The sequence below is a fragment of the Babylonia areolata genome, chromosome 28, assembly GCF_041734735.1.
Source record: "Babylonia areolata isolate BAREFJ2019XMU chromosome 28, ASM4173473v1, whole genome shotgun sequence".
In the NCBI taxonomy this organism is placed as follows: domain Eukaryota; kingdom Metazoa; phylum Mollusca; class Gastropoda; order Neogastropoda; family Buccinidae; genus Babylonia; species Babylonia areolata.
Window position 1 is genome coordinate 18,733,785 of NC_134903.1, and position 2,500 is coordinate 18,736,284.

Here is a 2,500-nt window from a genome sequence, read left to right on the forward strand (position 1 = left end):
TTCCTATCTCTGTGGCTGCCTTCACCTCTACACTCCATCTCGCTCACTACGATCAGCTTCGGATCCACTCTGTTTACGCATACCCAGATTCAAGCTCTCGGCTGTTGGCCGCTGTTCTTTCTCTGTCTCTGGACCTTGCAACTGGAATGAACTTCCTCTTTCGCTTCGTCAAGTCTCCACACTCAGCTCTTTCAAATCTGGCCTTAAAACCCACCGCTTCCCAAAATAGGCTCCCTTCCCTGCCTCTTCCTTGTCTTCAGTTTCTCCAGTTTTAGAGTTATGCATGCGTGTGAATGACTGGTGCGAAAGCGCTTTGATTTGTCTCTGCACAAGATTCAGCGCTATATAAATACAGTTATTATTACAGACGGACAGACAGACAGACAGAGGAGGGGGGTCGGGGGGGGCGGGGGGGGGGGGGGGGGGGAGAAGGGTACCCTGGACTCATGGACCCTGGTGATGATGGAGAACAGTGACTTTCCAGTCAGCAGAAGTCCCGAGAAGATGAATAAAATGCCGATCACTAGACAGGCCCTGCACACACACACACACACACACACACACACACACACACACACACACACACTCACACACACACACACACGCACACACACACACACACACACACACACACACGCACACACGCGCGCGCGCACACACACACGCACATGCACGTACGCACACACACACACACACACAAACAAACACACACACGCACGCACACATACACACACGTACACGCACACACACTCATACACACACACACACACACACGCACACGCACACGCACACACACACACACGCACACAAAAAGATATTTTCGTACAATTCATGAACATTTAAATCAAAGCTTTAGAAACACACATCAGAATAAGCAAATATGCTAATACCTAATATATCACTTGTTAAAAAGCAGCAACAAAACCAATGCACACACAGCAGTTCATCTATCCATTGAAAACGCCTTTGCCTGTGTGTATTTGCCTGTTCCAATCTGATGCCTACCTACGTGCACGTGCGCGTGCGCTCGCACACACACACACGCACACACACACACACACACACACACACACACACACACACACACACACACACACACACACACGCACACACACACGCACACACACTCTCACACACACACACACGCACACACACACACACTCACACACACACACACACTCACACACACACACACACACACACACACACACACACACACACACACACACACACACACACACACACACACACACACACACACAATCACACACAATCTTCCCATCAACGATCAATATTTCATCTGTTAATCTGATCACTTTAAATACGTAAACCATAAACATCTACCCCATCTGGCCAACGACCCATAAATTTGTCTGCAAGTCGATTAAAATCAGTGCGATGGATCGATACACGGCAGCTACTTAAAACCCGATCCTTCGGTGATTCTTCCTTTTCTTATTCTGATGTCTGGAACAGTTTACCTCACGATCTTCGCCACTCTCCTTCATTTCAATCTTTCAAAACTGGTCTGAAAACACATCTTTTTGATGAAAAACGCCTATCCAAAGACCTTCCATCCCTTTTCGGTTATAAACCATGCAAACTCTCTCTCTCTCTTTCGTTGTGTGTGTGTGTGTGTGTGTGTGTGTGTGTGTGTGTGTGTGTGTGTGTGTGTGTGTGTGTGTGTGTGTGTGTGTGTGTGTGTAATTATGTAATACGCGTAGTTTGTTTTTTTTTAAATTGTGCGCTAAATCATTATTTTTCTTCCTCTTTCTCTTGTGAGTTATTGCGCGCGTGCGTGTGTGTGTGAGTGTTTGATGTTTATTGTAAAGTGCTTTGAGCTCTCTTTAAGGGAGGAAAGCGCTCAACAAATGTCCATTATTATTAGTGGTAGTAGTAGTAGTAAAAAGTAAGACCTATGGACACAGATCTGATTTTTTTTCAATCGCCAAAGACGTGGAACAAGCTCCCTGATATTCTCCGTCATTATGATTCCCTTGCATCTTTTAAATCTCGTCTCAAAACTCACCTTTTCCCTCAGCAATAAGTTCAATTGTGGCAGGTCCACTTCCTTTGCGTTAGCTGTGCTTTGACTATGTGTGTATACATATGTATGTGTACATAACTACATGCATGTATATGAATGTGTATAGTGTGTGCGTGTGTTTATGTAAGTTTGTGCCTGCCTATGTGTGCGTATGTGTTAGGATAGCTGTTAGATACACATGTATGTTAAAATGTATTGTGCAGTGTGTGTGTGTGTGTGTGTGTGTGTGTGTGTGTGTGTGTGTGTGTGTGTGTGTGTGTGTGTGTGTGTGGTCACATTTTGGTGTGTGTGTGTGTGTATGTAACATTGATGTAATGTTTTATGTTAACAAAAGCGTTTTTTTGTAAAGCACCTACAGCAGATTTCTGGATAGTGAGCTATATAATAATAATAATAATAATAATAATGATAATAATAATAATAATAATAATAATAATAATAATAATAATAATA

At 43.6% G+C, this 2,500-nt stretch overlaps 1 protein-coding gene across 1 annotated transcript in view; it reads right to left on the bottom strand.

Annotated features, from left to right (window-relative positions):
* LOC143301951 (transmembrane protein 163a-like) overlaps positions 1–2,500 on the bottom strand; it is a 21,172-nt gene that overhangs the window by 8,287 nt on the left and 10,385 nt on the right. Inside the window, exon 5 of the mRNA XM_076616426.1 lies at positions 438–534. Coding sequence (XP_076472541.1) covers positions 438–534 — 97 coding nt within the window. The remainder of the gene's footprint in view (positions 1–437; positions 535–2,500) is intronic.